General features: G+C 38.6%; 1 protein-coding gene across 2 annotated transcripts in view; it reads right to left on the reverse strand.

The window, feature by feature from the left end:
• The window catches only part of GALNT7 (polypeptide N-acetylgalactosaminyltransferase 7), a 119,981-nt gene that overhangs the window by 22,909 nt on the left and 77,396 nt on the right, over positions 1–19,676 (reverse strand). For both annotated transcript variants that reach the window (XM_045831234.1, XM_045831235.1), the window contains exon 3: positions 3,738–3,904. In XM_045831234.1, the coding sequence (XP_045687190.1) occupies positions 3,738–3,904 (167 nt within the window). The remainder of the gene's footprint in view (positions 1–3,737; positions 3,905–19,676) is intronic.

Raw genomic sequence — 19,676 nt, forward strand, 5'->3', positions numbered from 1 at the left:
TCAGAAGCATAACCTGTGTCCAAGTTGTAGTCGTGGTGTAATAAATATACTTCCCATCAAGCTAGCAAAAAACAACCCAGAGATCAGATTTTCTTTGCATTTTAAGCATCAACAGGAGTGTGTATGTATGCGTGTTTATGAATAAGTATTCACACACTTATATAAATATATAATATTTATATATAATAAATAAATATATATTTGCAGTTTGGTAGAGAAAATTTGTGTTATAAAAACAAGATACATTTGCCAAAGTTTCCATCTTGCCTTCCCGGCTGCAAGAGAACAGTTTTTGTTTGTACCCCTACGAGCCCTTGGTGTTGGCTCATCACAGTAGCTCCTGGGTCATTTAAGATGTTTCTTGTGGACAGAAAAATTATTTGTAAATTGTTTAAAATTTTGGCCCACAAATACAAAAGCATAGCTGTATCTAGTGCCAAGTTGGTGGTTAAATGGGCAAATCAGACTGTACTTAACACTTTACTCATTTTTAGGGAACTTATAAATTACTAAGACACCCACACACGGATATTCAAAGTTGAGAACAAAACAATTTCCCTTTTTCTATTCTGGCATCCAGTTTTAATGACAATTATAAAGAAAATCCTCATGATAAATTATAATCCGTCCAAAAAATCTAAGTAATTTTCCCTTCACTTTCTTAAAAAGCTCTTACCTTCCTTATTTCAGCCCAATATAGTCCAATTTTTTCTAAGTCCCTTCTGAATTGTACAAGGTGCTTTTCTGAATATGCAATTTAGATAAATCATTAACAAATTTTTATGGCCAGAAACAAGTTGACGGCCTGTTCTTCAAATTTAGATGTTTAGTAAAGATGGTCCCAAAGGGAAGCTGGTGAATCAGATGACTTCCGGCTGCTTGGAATCTCACACTGTGGCAGATTGTACTGTATTAATGTTCAAAATATTCACTGCCTTTCTTTGGAGGGTACTTATCCTCCCTACCCACTGATGTCACGCTGAGCCATGTGACTTGCCCTGGCCAATGAGAAGTGCGTGGAGATGACTTGAGGTAGTACTTGTAAGCAGAACTGTTAAACTCCCACTAGTGCTTCACCATGTCTCTTCTTTCTCTCTGCCTCTCAGGCAGGTAATGTCTGAGATCAGGCTTCTGCTCTGCCAGCCTGGGCCCTGCAGTGAAGATGTAGGATAGAGCAGAGCTGTCCAGGAGGGAACATGCAGTATGAGCGAGAGAACTGCATTGTGAACAAGAGAACTGTCCTATAGCCCTTTGTTGTTATATGAGAGTGTGGGTTGCATTTTACCTTGACCCCACGCAGCCTCAGCTGGTGATGCACACCTGAACACTGGTGTGCTCTGTTAAAAGGCTCCAAACCTTGTTTTGAGAGGATGCTCTAATTTCTAGAAACCCAAGTATTACAAGCAGCTAGCTCCTTTGTGAGGATTCACTATATATTAGCCAACAATTTTGTCTTTAAAAGAAAACTTATAATTCAAAGTTCTACTTTCTGAATCCACTGGGGGAAAGAACACACCAAATTTTCACTCCAGTCGTATTTACCAAAGACTATGTACTTTTACTGAGGATGGGGCTGATAGATTTTAAAGTTGATCTGAAATTGGGAAAATGAATGAAAGACCTCTGTATTTCTGTACTTATGAATGTTGTAAGCTAAGCAGATCCTGAATGTGGTTGATTTAAAAATACATTACAAGAGACTAAATATTAGAAGTGTGTAACAACAAAAGGTCTGATCACAAAAAACTCAAGTAAAATGGCCAAAAAAATTAAGTCCAAAATTCTATTCTTCTCTCAGGGTCGAGCAATTATTTTTGGATGGCAAACACCTTTTGATGTACCTTGATATTTTTTTAGAATGCTAAGATTTAACTTGTGTTAATAGGATAGGGCTTCTTAAAATCCGAAAAATCACAGACATGTGAGTTTTCAGTCCTTTTTATAGATTTAGGTTTTTCTAAATCTAAAGTATTTTTGGTATCAACAATATCACTCTAAAACATTTTAAAATATAGGATGGGGCAAAAGTAAGGTTACAGTTGTGAGTACATGAAACACAGAGTTTATGCTTTATTAATTATTACATTATTTTCCATATGAACAACTGTAAACATACTTTTGCTCCACTCTGTATTTATCTTGAGACAGGGAGTGTGTTATCTACTTTTTTTTTATTTTGAAAGGGAGAAAGGGAGGGAGAGAAACATCGATGTGTGAGAGAAACATGGAATGATTGAGCCCCAACTGGGGACCCAGCCACAACCCAGGCATGTGCCCTGACCAAGAATCAAACCAGCAACCCTTGGCTTTGAGGGACAATGCCGAACCAACTGGGCCGTGCTCACTGGGGCAGGAATACTGTTTTTAATAAATACATTCCTGTCACAGAAAATTGCAACCAAGGTAAGATGCCTAAGCTAAAGGAATTTGATATGACTAAAAAAGTTAAAGTTATACATTCTCTAGTGTAATTAAAAGTGATTAGTTAAAAAAACTGATTAGCTAAACAAAGACAAGGGGAAAAGGAAATAGACGATATTTCTATTTATTCTCCATGCTAACAAATGTGTACAAATTCAAGGTCTGGTCATGTCCCTGCATAAACAGTAGAAATTTATCCAGACTGTAAGAATTCCAAATTAAGTTTTGGAGGAAACTTTTGTAAATCCATTTCAAATGGTATTTTCATGCTACCTATGTCCTGTTTTCTGACATATAGTCAGTGGTATTACTACTTGTACACAAAAATTGTCTGCAAACTTATTTGCAAAAAGCAAATATCCTGTCTTTGGTCAAGTTTCAAAGAATTTGATTCAGCTTTGTGACAAGCAAAGAAGAATAAATACCCAAATCTGGGTTTCAGCCTCACATTTTTTATTGAGGATGCTGGTTTAGGGTCTGAGGTATAGCATCGTCTATCTTTTTATATTCATGTCATGAAGAAGATATATTCAGCTTACAATAATTTATCTATTTGAAGAAAAAGATGTTAACTTAAACCCACTTATCTGGAAAATCAATGCTCAATTTCCCTCTTACCAAGTTGAACCAAGACTAACCAGTGCCTCCCTACATGATATAATAGCTACTTCTTTAAAGAAAATAAAAAATAAAATACAATGTCCTTGTATGCAATACATGAAATCAAATACAGAACAAAATAAACTTCAATAGGTACTTTCTATTATAAATAAAAGTAGTCCATGGTCTCTGGTAAAATTCAATATTGTATCATCATTAAAAGGCAAAATACAGGCTATTAAATAGGTATACGGATTTCAGCATGACAAGCATGGATAGAGCACCAGGTGGCATTACAATATGCATGCGTACATTTTTCCAGTCTTTCAATAAATTACCTCCATGACTAAATTTTTGCAAAATCAAACCCCAGAAAATTGCTATAGTATAAAAAAGTGGTTAAATACACACTTATGAGCCTGAAGCTTTGATTCGAGCTGTTAATTACTATCTCCATGACTGTTGGTTAGTTACTTAACATCTGAGCCTCGTGTAAAATGGAGGTAATAATAATATTCACTATAAGGGTTCTATGGTCAGGATTAAACAAAATAATTCACACAAAATGCTCGGAACAATACCAACTTGCTGATAAGAGATGCTATCAACAGATGCTAACTATTAATTTTTAAAGAGAAATTATTCTGAAATCACACTTTGCAGTTAATCATGATTAGCTTATTTCATGGACAAAATGTCAATTTCATAGCTATTACCTTTATTGCTGAAATCATCAATTAACACAATTTCTGCTAAATATTTCCTTGGAGTCCTTTTAATTACACTGTGGACTGTTCTCATGAGGGTCGACCAGCCTTCATTATGGAAGACGATGATGACGCTGGAGGTGAGCAGGTTTTCATCATAGTGCCAGTACTTGCATCTGCAAAAGGAAATTTTCACCACATTTACTTAGAGGTCATCTAGAATGCCCGGTTCTGAAGTTATTGTGATTATGTTTTCTGACTGCAATAAATATTATTGACTTAACTAAGGTAAGTGAATGAAGTACAGCATTTTATATTTTAGCAGAAACACTAGATAGAAGAGAGAAGCTGCTATGAGATGAAGTTACTCATATGAACAAAGCTACTTCCTAACCACTGGCACTTTTTCTGTGACTAGAGAACTAGTTTGTGAATGTATACTTCTCAGCTGGTTTGCTTAAGATATTACCTATAGACATCAGGTTTGTTTGTTTTTCATGGTGTAGAGCTCAGTATATTTTCCTTTTTAAGACTTGAGCTACTGGCACTAGGCATTTAATTTCACTTGCCATTAATAAACCACTATATAACAGTGTTCGAAAACTATCCTATTCTCTCAATAATATGGCTAAAATATTAAGAAAAAAATTTTAAGGCTGAACGGTGGCATGTAGCAGGCATTCAAAAATTAACTTGAATAAAGATCTTATATTGTTTGCAGAGTTCCTAGATCCACTAAAGAAGGATCTTTAGCTATTCAACACAGAACTCTCTGAGACTGTAACAGGATTCAAGTTTCCAGAAGCCTTTTTCTACTTGGCAGGAAACTCAAAATAGGGCCTAAAGACTCAAGGAGACAGGGAAGGCTCAGTGAGTTTCATAGAAGTGTGATGCATATATGCACATACGTACAACTATCTCTCTCTGTGTGTCTCTTTGTGTATATCTTATGTGTAGGTATACCCACATATTACATGCTTTTGTTTGGTTATGGGGGGAGAACGAGATAGTAAGAATAAGACAGACAAATGTGAAAAATATGAGACCCATGTTCTTTTACAGGAGTTAATTTTGCACTTGGAGTCTATTATATTCTCCTTGATAAGTGGAAGGGAAAGCTTTCTCCCCTACAACCCCCATCAAAACTTTCCATGAATTAGTAGATAAGCTTGTTCCAAAGATTAAATTTAAAACCATAAAAGCAGCCCTGGCTAGTGTGGCTCAGTGAATTGAGTGCCGGCCTGCAAACCAAAGGGTCCTTGGTTCAATTCCCATGCCTGGGGCACATGTCTGGCTTGCAGGCCAGGTCCCTAGTAGGGGGCACATGAGACGCAACCACACATTGATGTTTCTCTCCTTCTCTTTCTCCTTTCCCCTCTCTCTAAAAATAAATAAATAAAATCTTTTTTAAAAAACCATAAAAGCAATAATTCACATTCTCAGTCAGATAACCTATACCAGCATTTAGAATAGGAACTATTATCTAAAATAGGGCCTGGCCCAAAATAGATGGAGACAACTTTTTCTCCAGGTCATTATTTTCCTTTCAAAATTGTTCTCAATTGTGTTCTCAGATGCTGTTTTTATAGAAGCTCAGGCTGAATCTTGTAATCCATCTGCATTTTCTCATTGAATGAGTAGGTAGTAGGTACCTACTCTGCCCATGTTCTGAGCTGGGCACCGGAGCCACAACATCGAGGAAGACACTGCCTTTATGAAGCCAATAGCCCTATAGGGGTCGCACGACATGGAAAAAATATTTGTACTTTCCCTGAATGTGTTCTTGGGAAAACCAGGCTGTACAGACCGGTGGACCCCACTTGTCTTCAAGACATGAGTCAGGAAGGCCTCCCATAGCCAGTGCTGGAGGGTGACAGCAAAAAAATGACAAAAAAAAAAACCTTCTGAGACCAAAGAAGTAGGAAGGGAGTTGGGAGGAAAAGATAAAAGCACAAGAATGAATTGTATGCATAGGAATCAGAAATTATAAGAACTTTAAAAATAAATAGATGGAAGACCTGTATCTTCCATTAAACTATGAAAAATAAACATAAAGAGAAAACATTATAAGAAAGGGCATTTACTGTATAATAGCAAATACTTATGTGCCAGGCACTATTCTATGTACTTTTATTAACTTATTTAACCTGCCAACACCACTATGAGGACAATCTATTAATCCCCCTATTTTACAGATGAGGGAACACAGTCTCAGAGATAAATAACTTGTCTAAGATCACACTAGTAAATTATGAAGCCAGGAAATAAACCTTGGCCATACCGAGTTTATAAGAATTCTTGTTAAATGTGAACAAGAGAAAAAGAAAAAAAATGCTAGCTATACCTATATACGAATGGCTAAAAAGTGATCTAGGACCTAAGCATTGATAGTGACACTGAATATCAGTTCCATACTAGGCACCTGCAGAGCTTACTGTTATGTGACGAGAGCACTCTTCCCTCCACCTCTTCCCGCCCTTTTTTCACCAGGAGATACCCCAGGAATGGGGAAGGAATGGTAGGCTATGTTACCCTTCAACAACCAGCTAAACAAAGAGGGCTTTCCAAAGCTGAGAGGGGCCAACTGCTCTTTAAGAATAATAAGTCAAAAATGTAGTTGTGGAGGAATTCAGATGAACCAACCTGGGCAGAGCAAGGTATGTCTGATTTTTAGATGGGTAGGGTACATAATCCCCCTCCCTCCCAATCAAGCTGTATCCCATACAGAGCCTCAGGCAGCATTTTTCCAATTTTCTGTTGTGAAATGAGGCCATTGAGTGGATAGAGTACACAGTAGAGCTCATTACATACAAAACCTTGATGTCACAACTTAGTATGGAAAGACGCACCCACAGTATTGAGGTAAAATCTCCTATTTTTCACCTTTTCTCTCACTCTACTGGCAGAGAATTTGTAATAGGTTCTAAAAAGAAGGAAGACCAATGGCAAATAGAATGCCACATGTAAACAAATGGGTTTTGGTACAGACTTTTGACTAATTACTGCTCTTTGGCACCTCATTTTCCAAGAGAGCTTCAAAATCCTCTAACATCAAGGACAGTAGTACCTTAGCTTCATCACAGAACTGCTCTGGTTGCAAACGTCCACATTCAAGTTACAGGTCAGCAACGATTGAAGCTATAAAGCTATTATTACAGTAATTTTACAGAAGCCTTTCACGGTAGCTGTGTGGGCCAGGTGCTTGGTATCAGAAAAAAAGATGAGAATAAAGAATTTGCATAGTGACTTTTCTGTAACTTAACAAGTAGATTTCAAAACCAAAAATGAAATGCCTGTGAATAATTTACTTGCTTTCTCTCTGTGCCAGCTATATTTTTTAACATCTGTAGTTTGATTTAAAGTCTTGTTGTATTTAGACTTTATCAACAGATAATTCAGTAGACTATGAAAAGCAGCATTTTTAGGCTGCAAGTTCCTGCACTCCATATGTGCTATCTCTAATCTACAGTAATGTGTGTGTGTGTGTACACACTTGCATATTTGTGTGTGGAAGCTACTCATCTTGCCCATTTTAAAGGTTGTATCTTACTTCTAGATAATTTCCTGAGAGTCTATAATAAAGAGTCATTTGGGAGTCTTTTCTTTAATTCTGCATTCTACAATAAAGAATGTTCTTTAGGCATAGGAAACAATTTCTCAATCTGGGAAACACTGATTTATTTTTAAACTACCCGTTTTTATTTTTAAATAAATTGAAAATCTTTCCTGTCTCCATCTAAAAGCACTTTTACCCATTCTCATGATGAAAGGAAGTAGAAAAATGCTTACGATTTATATGAAGCAGTGCTGACACCCAAGGGATTAATAAATTAGTAATATAGAATATAAAATTTAACTTGGTATTCAGAAACCAATATATATGTTCAATGAAGGAGAATTATCGCTGTTAAACCCATTCACTAAAGCTCAATGGACTGGGGGGAGTGGATCTTACCCAAGTATTCAGTCCTATGCACTTTGACTGGAAGGATTCAAAGTAAGTTCCTTGAGAACACGCTATGGTAGATTTTATTCCTTACAGTTCATTATACACAGGAAAATAAAGACTCTGAGCATCAAAAAAATTTATAAATTAAACTTCCTGATCATCTGGATGTGCTCCATTTTGTCAATATATTTTCCAGAAAAGATTGTTATAATAACTCATAACATTGCCAACATAATAGGGCAATATTACAACCATTAATTAGTCTGGCTATATATTCCTTTGAATATACAATTTAAAGTTACATTGGCACTGTATTTTTTTGCAACCATATTTATTGCTAGCTCACAAGTCCCTGGAACCTTTCTCCCCATTGTGTTGTTAAGCCCAATGTTTCTCATTTTGTTCTTTTCAGTTGAATTCGGCACAATATATCATATTTACATTTATTGTTGGTTTAGAAGCATGTCCAATATATTTCTGCTTTCTTTGATAATTTTGTCAAATTGTGTATATAACCATCCCTCCCAATTTTCTATGTGTTCAAAATTGGATTAGTAAGATTGCTATCTCTGTATCTACTGTTTACATGAACAAATATGAAGTAAAATACAATGCTTTACAGCTTATGTGTAGTCCATGAGAGTTTGCTATCACACCATTCATCAATTTCATCTCACTCTGCTATCGTTCACACGACATTTCTTTATCTGTCCACAGGGATCTGAAGACTACTCAACTATCCTGCTAAATCAAGATGCAGTAGGTATCACACAGTGTCCTGATCCACTAACGTAAGCTCCTGTCTTTTTTTAGATACAGTTACTTCGTTTGGTTAGATTCCTCTTCATAGACTGTGCTGGCACATCGTGACTACTACTTTTTAAGTACGTATTAAGTGATCCCTCCTAGAATCGTAACAGTACATCAGTGTCAAGTTTCCAGAACCAAACTTTCTCTTTCCCCTTTGGAAAATATAAGGCAATATTTTCCCATCTCCAGTTTCCTAAAAGCCCTCCTCTTCCCCACAGTGCCTCTGGATTACTGACAGCACTTTCTCTCAAACAAATCTGGTCTGTTCCTCAATATCTGGTCCTATGAGAGGCTTTAAAGGTCTCAACAAATTTAATGCACTTGAGTGCTTTCTTATTCTGTGCCCATTATATTTGAATTTAACTCCCTCTTAGTATGTTGGCTATAAAACTTTCAATATGGAGATCACTCCTGCAGAGAGCTAAGAAAGAAACAAAAATATTTTACATATTTGTTTTCTCTCACGTTAAAATATAATGTGCCCTAATAATCTGCCTACTCTGCCTTTTCTTTTACTCCAAAGAGATTATTTTTAAACTTAAAAAATATTTTTTGTTATCTTTGGCAGACACTACTTGGATGCATGTCTGGAATGCCTTCTGCTTCTCTGAAAGCTGCCCATCACTCACAGTGCAGACCTGGTCCCCTTCTTTGAGAGTCTGTTTAAACAACAGTTACTGAGAAGAGACTAACTGTGTGTTGTCACCTCTAGTCCAGAAGGATGGACTAGCAGTGAATACCAGCCCAAGCTGGGCCAATCGGAGGCACTCTCCTTGGACTTCGGGCTTCTGAGACTCTAGCTGGTTTCTATTGGGCTCTTTTTTTTTTTTTAGTTCTGTTTCACTTTATTTATTTATTCACATTTAAAATTTTTTTTATTGTTGTTCAAGTATAGTTGTCTGCCTTTCCCCCCAACCACTCCCTCCCAGCCCAGCCATCCCCCTCCCCCAATTCCACCCCACCCTTGGTTTTGTCTTTGTGTCCTTTACAGTTGTTCCTGAAAACCCTTCCCCTGTTCTCCCCATTATCCCCTCCCACCTCCTCTCTATTTGGCTCTTGAATGATTGATCACATGAGGCAAGGGCTGAGCAGCTATTTTTATGGAGAAGCAGAGAAAGACAGAAGTAGAGATGAGAGTTAATAAACTCTTGTAGAGGAAGAGCATATGACTTTGGTTCTCAATTTTTCACTTCCTGGTTCCTGACCTCAGGTTTTATGAGATACTCCTATATCCTTTCGATTAGTTGCCCATAACCCTCACCCCGACCCTTTTCAGCTGAGTGGATTTGATTCTGGCACATAATCCATGTCTAGTATGCTACTTTTGATATTTTTGTAAATTTTAGTTTATTATGTATGTGCTCTAGTAGAATTAAACTGAGAGCTTTTCACCGTTTTAAATCAATAAATCTATCTATTTAATGTATTAAATATTAATAAAAAGGAGAACAGTAAGTCTTTAACTTCTGCTCTATTGGGGTTGAAAGTCAAAATCAATGAACACAGATTAATGGTTGGGTCTGCAATAGTTTTGCAGGTATACCACCTTTCAGGATATAACTAGGTAACAGAGAGAGTACAGCTGTTGGCCACACTTGTTTTGGAGTGTACTGGATGGTGCTATGGTTGGCAGTTAGGAAATGAGAACAGCTATGAATGTATGGCCCATTGGTGGCTTTAGCTCATCACGCCCATAATCTTTATCAGCTCCACCCTCTCAATCAGCAAAATCTAAATTAAAACCAAACACATGCTCGCCACCTGTGCAATGTTTAATAACATAAATGCCCCCGGTTCCAACAAGGTAGCTGCACCTAAACTTCTGGGGTTGGTTTCATTGTTTGAGGCAGAGAGTTGAGGTCTAAAGGTTTATTTCATGTCTAAATAATCAATGTGTTGGAAGGAAGGGGGAAATTCTTAGCAGAGCAGAATGGCCAGGACCAGAAACTCTCTGACTCACCCCGGCTGACCGCTAAGGCAAGAAACTACAAAAAGAACTACAAAAGACACCGCTTTATGTAACAAAGAATAGCATCATTATCTGCCTAGACCACTTGTGGCTTCCTGTGACCTAAGGCTCTGAAAACCTTATACCTGTATTTATTTCCATTTTCTCTAGACTTCTCTGAGGTAGCCATTTCCTGGCAGCTGCTCAGTGAGGGGCAGACAGCTGTCCAGTCGTTTGCCGAGACAGCTCAGCTGTCAATGATCCTCAGACACAGACACAGAACGGTTAGAATTCACAGCTCCAAACAGCCAGAGGCTTCCTGAAGGTTCACACATTCCCTGAGCCACTCCGCTTGCACTTTCTGCAGCAACCTTAAATAATGTGCATAGACTCTGGGGCAGAAAAATTTGTGTAAGGCTTTAGAGAACACCTCCATTTCAGCCGTCCTGCTGAAGCTCCTTTCCATGTAGGGTCCTGCCAAGCCAACCAGGTACAGTTGGGGGCGGCAGGGGGTGTCAATATCTTGAGCTGCTAGACAGATGTAGGAGAGAACTTGACACTTGACAGGTGTCAAGAGTGATTACATAGGAATGACTATATGTCCTTTTGGTGAGGACATTAGTGGCATCAGGGACCTCAGGCCCAGGAGTTAGTGAGCACCTGTGGTGTGGGGCACAGTAAAAAGCCCACTGTAGTGAGTTACAGAGAAGGAACCCAAATACCTGCCTACGAGGAATCCATGAAGACAATGCACTCCCAAGCCCGTGTCAACAATCCCGGCTGACTCCCAGAACGAGCTGGAGAAAACTTGAGGGAGCTAAAATTCTAGCACAGGGGAGCCAACTACATGGTGTCTTTGCTATTATTCATTGTGTTATCATTTTATCCAAGTCTGGAGAAATGCAGTTCTAAGAGCTCTGAGAGTGTCCACAGCACTTTCACACACATCTGAGTTTCACAGTAACCCCGTGAGGCAGGTGGAACAGGCATCAGTAATACGTATTTTATACACAAGGAGACGGAGGCTACATTAGGTTATATGATTTACTCAAAGCCACAGTGACAGAGGAGAGATTTAAAATTCAATCTTTAAGTGCCTTCCCCTAAACCACTGTTTTACTAAGAATTACTGACAAATAATGTGCTTAAATAAAATAGGAAAATGAATTTTCCTATTGTCCTTACTTTCACTCGGTGCCCGGAGAATACATGGCCACCAACACAATAACTGCACCCAGCTCTGTGGATTTCTGCCTGGCTTTAAGGGTTGAGAATACTAAATACCTTGGGGCAAAATAAGAGTATTGAACTATGTCATTGGATTGCTGTCTTCAAATATCCATTTTTTTTAAAAAGGAAAACATACTCAGACAGGTGTGTCCACTTTATGATTTAAATGTCAAACCGCAATTTAGAAAAAAATTCTGGCAGGGTATCCTAGGACTGGACATATGTTCTTATACATTTCTTCAAAACTCCCTGGGAAAGTAAAAGGAACATTTCATAGTATGAGCCATATGTTTATAGCTATATTGGATTCTCATTTCAAATAAGCTTGCATACCATAGTCTAATTTTACAGAAGTACAGATTATCAAGCACCAATAAATTTCAGCTGAAACAACAACCACTAACAGGATTAAGGATCAAAATTAGGTGCCATGGCATAGATAAAACAGAACGAATCACTATAGGTTTGCATCTGCTATAGTTATTAATTTATGCAGCACCTTATTCCACAAAGGACTTTAGGCACTTTACAGAGACACATAGAATGTCACAATATTACAAAAAGTAAAAATAGGAGGGGGAAATATGGGTAAAGAAAGCTTGAGGAAAAAAGGAGAAAGCAAGAACAAGGTATTAAAAATGCACACCAGCCCTGGCTGGTGTGGCTTAGAGGACTGAGTGCCGGTCTGTGACCCGAAAGGCCACTGATTCTATTCCCTGTCAGGGCACATGCCTGAGTTGTAAGCCAGCTCCCTAGTTGAGGGTTTGTGAGAGGCAATTGATTACTGTTTCCCTACCTCTCTTTCTTCCCCCTTTCCCCTCTAAAAAAAAAACTTTAAAAACATTAAAAATGCATACTGAAGAGCCCAGGAGTCTGTGTGCAAACTCTGGGGCACCACTCACAACGACTGCACTATGAACAGCACCATCCTGAATTGGGCAATATGGTGGCCTTGGGTGCCCTCTGTGTCCATATTTATTATGGGTAGGTCACAATTTGGCTTCAATTTTCTGACAGGGAAACCTGGTCAGGGCTGTGTTTAAAAAACCAGTTGTTCATAAGTTCAGTATTCTTGTGTGAAAACCAGATGGGACTTTTTTCTACGGGGCTTCCTTATGGTAAACACAATAATGAGTTTCATGGGGCTGTCCTTCATGGAAGCTGTCAATGGAGACCAATGGCATTATACCAAAGTGTAAGTCAGGAAAAACACTTGTGCAGCGACCAAGTTGGGAATTTAAGTTCAACACAGATTTGAAAATCACACTTTGCAAACATTCCTTAAAATGTTTATTGAGTCATCTCCTATTCCCTGTTTCACCACTCAGTGAGAGATTATATGTCTTCTCAATGCACTCTAATTACAATAAGGATATCATACTGACCATATGGAGAACTTGTATTTCCAAAAGCAAATTTTGACTTTTGAAGAAAAGGTATAAACTTACAGTGGTAGCATAGTAAATTTAGCTTGGAGTTAGTAAATAATTTTCTGGCAGAGAATTATTAGATATTGAAGGAGTTACCAATATAAGCTGTATAATACTTATGGAAGTCTTAAACATGGACACTCATGCTTCTACAAAATGAAGACATGCACTAGATCATTTTTTGAAGACTCTCAACTGTAAAACTCTGAATATGGATGTGGGAAAGACTACAAATCTATAATAGCATTTATTAATTCACAGAATAGGCATTTTCTGGGGCTAATAAGAATACATTAACTATGTTTAGTAATTTATTTTATTAAAAGTATTAGGAAGCCAGGTTGTTCCTTTAGCATGAAACATAATTGATAGATACAAGATGTTTAATAAATATTGCCGAGGAGAAAACATGGTGATAGCATTTCAAGAAATCATTAGTCTACCTCATTTCTTGCATTAACTAAATTACCTTTACTTCTCTCTTACATCTTTGCTTCATTGTAATTTTCCAGAAAATCAAATCCTCTTGAGGCTAATGAGTCACCAAAAGTGAGTTGTTTATGGTCCCAAAATGGGACAGGACTATAAGGTAAAAATTAAAAGAGTATGTTAATTCTTACCCTAAAGAAGGCAGATGCCAGGAAATCTCAAAGCACAATTTTGGAAAACATTTTAGTTCCTGAAATCTGGCAAGGAACAGAAGGACTGAACATGTGAACAATATAAGTGAGGTACAATCAATTGTCGTCTTGAGACAGTATATTATCAATTTGTTACCTTTTCTCCACAGGGTCCCTGGGTTTCCAATGGGTCTACAGACAGGCAGCATGCAAAGGAGACTATCGTTTAAAAAAGGAGAAAAAAAAAAGAAAAGAGCAAAACAAGTCTGAGGTAAAAGCTGATAGACCAGGTGGACCAGGGAAACGGTGGACAGTAGAGGACCGACTCCAGAGTCAAAAACAAAATGCCAAGTAAAAGGAAACAGTTTTTCATCCTTTGATCTAGCAACTGCACCAGGAGTCTGTCCTGCTGAAACAAGCAATGGTGGTTGCAAAGGCTGAGCCACGAGCTTGTTCATCACAGCACTGCTTATAATAGTGAGGAACTGGAAACAATTCAAATGTCCCTAAATACAGGACTGGTGAAATCAACTGTGGTCATCCATGCTGTGGAATATCTATGTAAAAAAAAAAATCCTACTTTGGTGATTTTTATTTGGTGGTTTTTATTTTCTTCTTTAAAATGGCCTGTTAAACACAAAAACTTTCCTTTTGTATTTTAAAATAAAAATGTTACTCAAGTCTGCTAGAGGTGAGCAGAAAGTTACTTGGCAGCTGCATAATCAGCGAACATCTGACACTTCTTTTCTTATTCAAACAATCACAATAAGGCTTTCCCTCGAACCAGAGCTTCACCTTACTAACAGAATTAGACCAAACTCTGGCATTCACTTTGTTGGGTGACTTTGCTGGAAAGCATCTAAGAAGCTAAGGGCACATTTTCAAACAACATCACTATTTATACCCATTCTCATTTTGATTCAATAGCAGGATATTTGACAGATTTGCAAATTATACTGAAGGTCTCTGCATTTCGCGTCTGCCAGTTTTTTTCCCTCCTGTTACTAGCTTGTTTTTCCATCTAATTACATGACCCTTCCAGATAGTTGCCATGGTGTCACACTGACGGAGCCGGTGCCTGCACAGAGCCGAGTGGCCAAGAACGCTATTTCTCGGAGAGCTGCAGCAGCGAGAAGCAACGATAAACGTGCTCAAGTAGGAAAGGGAAACACAAACAAAGATATAAGAGCCCTGTTGGAAGAAATCTTTTATGAGGGCCAGCGGCCAACTTTTGGAAGTTTATAAATCCAAGCAGAAAAGCCAGCTCTTCTGAGCTCCAGTATAATGTTTCCAATACTATTATTGTGTTTAATTATCACCCATTTAGAAATAAATAAAGTATTTCATGGAGTGGAAAAATTATACCTCTTGAAAATTTACCAAAAGCTAGAGAAATCCTAGATATTCTGAAGCAGCTTTTCGAAAATCTAGACATTCTGAGGCAATCAGGATATCTTCAATTATGTTTCTCAAGAGTAAGATGGTTTAAATTTCTGGAAATAGCTGTAAGTGGGACATCACTAACGCGGCAATCTAAAAAACCACACAGATATCATACGTTGAACTGACTTATGGCCCCTCTGCTCTCCACATGCTCCTCTGATACGCCATCACACCACACGCTGACAGCCAGCTTGGGGCAGTGCCTGACTGCCCCAGATGAGAGTCACTGCAAGGACCTGCAAGCTTATCTTTTACACCAAAGGCTTCAAAAAAAAGGAAGCTGTTTCTGCAGCTTCCTCATTACCGGAGACATTAGACTGTAGAACACTTAACATTTTTACTCACAAAACACTGTCAACAACAACAATAAAAGGCTTAAAAAAAATCAAGTTGCTAAACTCAAGACCTCAGGAGCAATTTAATTGATCCCCTGGCTACCTCAAGCCTTGTTTTCTTGAGCTGATACCAATTTGTTAAATCCTTGATCCTGGGGAGCACAGACAACTGAAAGGGTCACTGTTACAAGGGGAAGAGAGTCTTCTTATAGTTACCTCCAACTACTCCCACTTTAGTTTTAAAGATTTCTCCATGAAATGACCCACATCCTTACACAGTGCCAATCATAGTAGCTCTGTGCCTCTGCAGAATTGTTAAAATTGTGGCTATCCTTTCAAGTACATTTTATATTTCCAGTTTCCAGAAATATGCACACACTTGTATTATCTTGCTCTTTTTTTCACAGGACTTGTAAACAACTCCCCCACAATCAGCTGCAGGGTAAATATCTCTGGCTTTACTGATCCCAAGAGCATGTGAAACTCTCCAGCACCATGCCTGCAACTGTTGATCCTCAAACACCATTCATTCATTTTCCTACATTATTCCAATTGGACTTTCTGGCCATGGTGGTTGTATGTTTCTTTGAGACCAAGACTGAAGAAACAGGTGTGGTAGTCTTTTGTTTATGTGCTACCTGGAAAGAATTTAAATCACCCACTTTGAAAAGGATGCCACCCTAATTGTAATAACTTTGTGATTTGGCAAGATAAAAATAAATGCTAATGTGAAAATTAAAAATAAAAAAAGAAAACAAAAAAATCACTTCTCTTGAGGAGGAGGGGAGATATAATCTAAATTAGTAAGGGTTTAGTAAGGAACTATTAACATAGTTAATACATTATTTTCAGATGAAAGTCTAGTCTAGTTAGCATGAAATTAAACAGATTCAGTACAGCATCTAACCCTTTAGGTAAGGTGATGAACCTGAGGCCTGAGTATAAGATACTATCACATTTACATGATCACCAGGACCTTTGAAATTCACATTAGGTCTGCTAATCAACAGAGACTATGTCAGCACTAAACCTAATAAATATTCCAACATAGCAGAAAACCTCCTGTGTTGCACTGGTCATGCTACCGACTGCAGCAGCCTCTGCTGAGTGCACACCTTGGCTTGATTCCAACACCCTCCCCAAACCCATTTTAGCAGGAAGACATTGCAAAGGAGGCAGGGGGTGAGGCCAGGAAGGAGAAAGGAAAGATGGATTATGGGAGTGCACTGAATAATAACTAGGCCAGTTTGTTTCTGTTCTTTGAATGGAAACACTTAATAGTCTACGCTTTTGGGTCTTGATATTTCTAAAAGCCATTATCATATTTTCTTTTTGGCATAAATTAACAGGTAAAAATATCTCATCTATTAGAATTACCATTTTAAGTGTTACTGAGATCTGCATTTACTATAATGGTGTATTGGACTATATAATGGGGTATTAATTATATACCGAATATTTCTGTGATTAATCTGCAATCCACATTCAAATATACAAAACTGCAGTGGATTATTATTCATGGGTTCTGTATTTGTCTACTCCCTGAAATGTATCTGTCAGTCCCGAGTCAGCACTTGGGACAGTTCTGCAGCCATCTGAGAAGATGCACAGAGCAGAGGAAAATGTGAGCCATATTTGAGTTGCCTGTGTGCAGGGACAAGATGATGCCCCTGCCTTCTCGCTTCCACGCTGATGCTGTAAACAGTGTCCTTTTCATAGTCTATTCAATGCTGCATTTTTCTCATTTCTGTGCTTCTGGTGGTTGGATTCGCTGGCTCCAAGCCATAGTGCTGAAGGGCTGCCCGGTGTTCCTAACATGAGAAGGCTGTGATGTGACTTATGGAGAAAACAGGTGTGTGACATAGGCTCCCCACAGGCATGAGTTCTAGTACTGTTGGCCAAGAGTTCAGTCATGACTCAACAATTTACATTAAATATGGTGTTGGAACAGAAACACACATAAAACAGGGATGTGTATTGATCAGTTGACAAAAATGTGACCAGAGACTCACAGGAACCTAAGAGTGTACTTCCCCTAGGGGTAATGCTTCCGTATTCCTAACCTAGTGTTCATAATGACTTTATAGTAGTCACTGGTATTCCACCTCTAAGAAAGGTCAGCTACAAAGTCTGTTACCCTTTTGGACTGCCCACTATAAAGGGTAAGCATGCTAGAATTTCTATTTCATGGGCAAGGGCTCCTGGTTTCCAACGTAACCTGCAAGATGTAAGAGACAGGGACCATCACATTCTCTCAACTAAAACAATTACTATACCAGAAAACAGAACTTTAATCAATAAGGTTATTAAAAGTCAGGGCAAGTCAGGAACATTCTGTCAAATATTCAGGGATGGCTTGTATAAAAATGTGTCTTGAAAACTACAGGAAGCTGTCAACCCCCACCCCAAACACCAAAACAAAACAGTGAGAGTATGAGAGAGAGAGGGAGAGAGAGAGAGAGCTTCTCAACTGAGCAGCAGTAGTAACCAAGAGCTGGCCACAGAGAAATGAGCCTGATTCACTGACAAACCTCCCCTTTAAAGGACAATGTGGTCTCTTGTGGTCAATCTAAGATACAAAGATTCTTAGAAGAAATATAGGGTAAAATTGGAAAACAGATTAATATTTTTATAAATGACAAAGGTGTTTATTACTATAAAGTATTTGTTTACATACTAAACACTATAGCCCTAATGTATCTTAATTTTTCCTTTGCTTCTCTTAGTGATAGGAATTGTAGACTTAGTCTAGTGGGGCCCATGTTCCCTACTGTTTGGTGAATATTTGCTTTTATTCTCTTTATCACATTTAATATTCACAATAACTTTATGAGCCAATATTACCCACATTTGTCAGAAGATGCAAGCAAAGCTCTGTAAATGTTAGTCATCATTCTCTTTTCAGCTCTGTGTGGGATCTCAAGGTATACCTCATGTGCACCCAAGAACTCGGTGCTCACAGGTACCATGTAGTACCACCTTTTCCTCTAGCTCAGGCTCACCGAGGTGGTGCCCTGCTGCAAAGGGGCCTGTGCTGCTGCTCCCACTGCTGAGTCTATTCTAAGGCAAGGCCACTGCCGTGATGCTTGCCAGTCTGTGCCATAGCCTTGGTTTCCTGCCACTGCAAAGCCCACTGGCCAGTGATCTGCTACAAGTTTGCCATATCCTCAAGTATGGAAAATTGCCATCCCCGAGTTATATAGGCATTTTGGTAAAGTCTCTTTCACAGCATCTCCTTAGCACCCAAGTAAAAGTTTCTGATGCTGGCCTGGAGCATGATCTAAGTGATAGGCATAAATGGTAAAGTGTTTCCACTCCTTTAACATCTGCCTTGGGACCACACCTCGGTGTCTTTTTGCTCTCCTCTTAAGATGGCTCTTTGCAAATCAGATTTCAGCAGTGGCCCTTGCTACAAACAGTTGGAATTTTAAGTGATCACATTTAAAGAGAGAGTCACTTTGGGATCGATCAACACCCTTCTTGTGCTAAGTAAAATTTTTATTACTATAAAAATGTTTCATGAATTCATACTACAAATATTACATTAAAATGACTGCTCTGGTAAACAGACTTCTCTGATCTTTTCTCTGGTCTGATGAAAGGCCCTGGAAAACAGGGACTCACTGCTGTCACTGTGCTCTCCAGTCACAAATCCTGGAGCATCACTACTCGTTGGACTTGAGGTTCCATGTCTGCAGAATAAAGCCATAGTACTAAGTGACTGCTCTGGCCCCTTTTAGCTCTAAAATTCTGAGTCTAAGAAATATTTACCAGATTATAAGTAAGGTTTGAAGTGTGTAAGCCATTCCCATTCAAATGGGCAAGCCAACTCCAAAAGTGCAATCTTATGCCTCTGGCTCTCACCTGTCTGATCAGCCCTTTATCTGCGCCATTTGAGGAGTGAGAGGAAAGCAAAGAACCGGACTCAGAGGATGGCAGTGGAAGAGGCGAACACTGGGAATGGGAGTGCAGGAAGAATTCCAGGCAATTCTAGACTGCTGGAGAGAGGAAGCGGGAGAAGAGAGCAGAGAGGGAGAGAAGCGCCTACACCACCATCCCCGTCACACACAGCCACATGTGCTTGCTGCTCGCCAGGTGCCAGCAGAGGCTATCCATGTCACAAGCCTTACAGCACTTTTAGAAACAGAACAAATTTTTATGTTCTCAAAGCCACAAATACATG

This window comes from Phyllostomus hastatus, unplaced genomic scaffold (genome assembly GCF_019186645.2).
Source record: "Phyllostomus hastatus isolate PE091 unplaced genomic scaffold, TTU_PhHast_1.1 phas_contig_159, whole genome shotgun sequence".
NCBI lineage: Eukaryota > Metazoa > Chordata > Mammalia > Chiroptera > Phyllostomidae > Phyllostomus > Phyllostomus hastatus.